This window comes from Otolemur garnettii, unplaced genomic scaffold, assembly GCF_000181295.1.
Source record: "Otolemur garnettii isolate 467f Iridium unplaced genomic scaffold, OtoGar3 scaffold00018, whole genome shotgun sequence".
In the NCBI taxonomy this organism is placed as follows: domain Eukaryota; kingdom Metazoa; phylum Chordata; class Mammalia; order Primates; family Galagidae; genus Otolemur; species Otolemur garnettii.
Genome location: NW_003852413.1, coordinates 2,634,628 through 2,637,248, shown reverse-complemented (window position 1 = coordinate 2,637,248; position 2,621 = coordinate 2,634,628). Strand labels below are relative to the sequence as shown.

At 61.5% G+C, this 2,621-nt stretch overlaps 1 protein-coding gene across 1 annotated transcript in view; it reads left to right on the top strand.

Moving 5' to 3' along the window:
• The window catches only part of CCDC40 (coiled-coil domain containing 40), a 54,077-nt gene that overhangs the window by 41,959 nt on the left and 9,497 nt on the right, over window positions 1-2,621 (top strand). The window contains exons 14-16 of the mRNA XM_023511178.1: window positions 226-470; window positions 1,608-1,777; window positions 2,112-2,203. Coding sequence (XP_023366946.1) covers window positions 226-470; window positions 1,608-1,777; window positions 2,112-2,203 — 507 coding nt within the window. The remainder of the gene's footprint in view (window positions 1-225; window positions 471-1,607; window positions 1,778-2,111; window positions 2,204-2,621) is intronic.

Below are 2,621 nucleotides of genomic sequence, written 5' to 3'. Positions count from 1 at the left end.
GCCTGCCGGCCTGCTGGGCAGGGGCAACTTTCAAAGCCCCTTTGTTACAGCCTCCCACAATCAGTGTACCCCCAAGGCTGTGGCATGGGGGAGGTGGGCAGTGCCAGCAGGGGAGCTCCCAGGCAGGGCCCTGAACCAGAGCCCCCAACACCACATTTCTCACAGCAGGGCTCGCGGCCCGTGGCCCTGCTGACAGCTGACCGGAGTCCCGCGGGGAACCCCCAGAGGCTCACTGTGCCTCCTGTGTCTCCCCCAGGGGGTAGAGGTCGGGCCCCTCGAGCTTGAGATCAAAAGGCTGACCAAGCAGCTGGACGAGCAGAGCACCAGTGTGACGCAGGCCCAGGTGACCTGGCTGCGCCTGCAGCAGGAAATGGTCAAGGCCTCCCAGGAGCGGGAGGAGCAGCTGCAGTCCACCTCCATGCTCCAGAAGGAGATGCACATCCTGGAGCAGAAGAAACTGCGGATAGAGAGTACGAGCTGCTCTGGGCCTGAGGCTCGGTGGGGAAGCCGGGCGGGGTCCCACGGGGGCACGTCTCACACCGAGAACAAGAACAGCATCCCGTCATCCTTGGTTTGCGAACACAGACCACTGCTGCCCAGCTGCCCAGGTGCAGCCACAGGGTTGAGAAGATTTACTGAATTTGTCTGAGTTCACAGATTGAAGCCTACCCTGGAGGTCACCTCCCTGCCAGAGCCAGGAAGCTTGACAGGAGGTGCTGCTCCTGGAGTCAGTGGGGGGTCCTGCCCACGTCCACCCTGCTGCAGCAGGGTACAGTCCAGGCGTCACCTCCAGCTGGGCTTAGACAACTGTCCTGTGGGGGTTCCCCCACTGCCTGCTTGGCGCGGGCAGTACCTAATACCCTAGGGTCTAGCACAGTGCCAGGTGCCTGAAACGGAGCATGGGGGAGTCTTCCAAGGCCCCACATGGCCACCTACTGGGACATCTTGGTCCCATCTAGGCTTGGATCAGGGTCCATGTGGGTCAGGCCTGCCACAGTGAGGCCTCACGGGCAATGTTGGCAGGGCACATGGGTGCCAGCTCCTCTGAGGCCTTGCTGCCTTCTTGGCCTGCTATTGGGTTGCATCTGCCAGAGAGCCAGGAGCACCAACACCGGCCTAGAGCTCCTAGTCAGACAGAAGGGTCCTAAAGCAAGATCTGGCTGAAACACAGGCCAGGAGGTGGGGCGAGGCCAACTGGGGTGGGGGCAGTGGGGTGGGCTCAGATGACGCAGCCTTGGCATGGTCAGGGCCAAGAAAGAGGAGCCAGGAGTAGACTGGGGAGAAGCGGCCAGTTGACCAAACAGTGCACTTCTGATGTCCCCTTCCCAGCTTAACACTGTGGCTAGGGTGGGGGCAACAGGCCCCCCTTTCCTGGAGACTCAAATGTCTGAGCATAAGCCACGTCCCCTCTGTCCGAGGAACTGCTGGTGTTGGGGAGGCCTGGCCCTCCCGTACTCCACTCCCACTCCTCCTGGCTGTCCCCACTCAGGGTCCTGTCTGGGTCCTTAGTGCCAGGGATGAGTTGCAGGCGGGGTGGCACAGGGAGCTCCAGGGGGGAGCAAACCCGGCCCATGTCACGATATCGCGGCCTCCATTCTCTGCCACAGACAAGATCAACCAGGAGAAGAAGGAGCAGAAGGAGACGGACCGCCACATGAGGGAGCTGGACAAGGACCTAAAGAAGCTCAACGTACTGATGAGCCAGAGCCGGAGCAGCTCGGAGGAGCTGCGGCAGGGCAACCTGGTGACCGAGCACGAGTTTGTGCGTACACTGAAGGTAGGCCGTGTCTGCTTGGTCCCCGGGGTGCGGGGGACAGCACCAGCAAACGTGTCCTCCACGTGGTGTCCAGCCCTGGGGCACGGGGGACATCACCAGCACACGCACGCACAGGTGTCCTCCACGCGGTGTCCAGCCCTGGGGCGCGGGGGACAGCACCAGCACACGCACGCACACGTGTCCAGCCCTGGGGCGCCGCACCCACTTTCCTTGGAGAAGCTCAGAGGGGTTCAGAAAGCTGCAGCCCTGCCACCTGTGACGGCTGTGGGGGCCCCAAGCCTGGCGCCAGGGATGCCCCAGCCCTCCCTCCCCTGTCCTGTCCCCCACCATGCAGGACGCCGAGAGAGAGACCATCGAGATGCAGGAGAAGCTGGACCAGCTCAAGGAGGAGAAGGCGGCCACCCTGAGCAACCTGGTGGAGGCAGAGTAAGTCTCGGGCTCGGCCATGCGTCTGTGGCATGTTGCTGCACCTGCAGACGCATTCAGGCACATCTGTCCTTCATGTAGAGCCACCCAGGGAGTGGCTCTGGGACCCTACCGAGCCTAACGCTACACTGGTCTAGCTGGTCCACCACCCGCCACCAAACCAGGTGTCCCTGGAAACTGAGTGTATTTCTTTCGGACAAACTTTTTAAAAAGACGTATTGTTTTTGGCCAGGCAATTGGCTCATGCCTGTAATCCCAGCACTTGGGAGGCTGAGACAGGTGGATTGCCTGAGCCCACAAGTTCAAGACCAGCCCGAACAAGACCAAGACCCCCTCCATCTCAAAAAAAAAAGATAGCCGGGCCTTGTGGTGGGCACCTGTAGTCCCAGTTACTCTAGAAGCTGAGGCAAGAGAATCG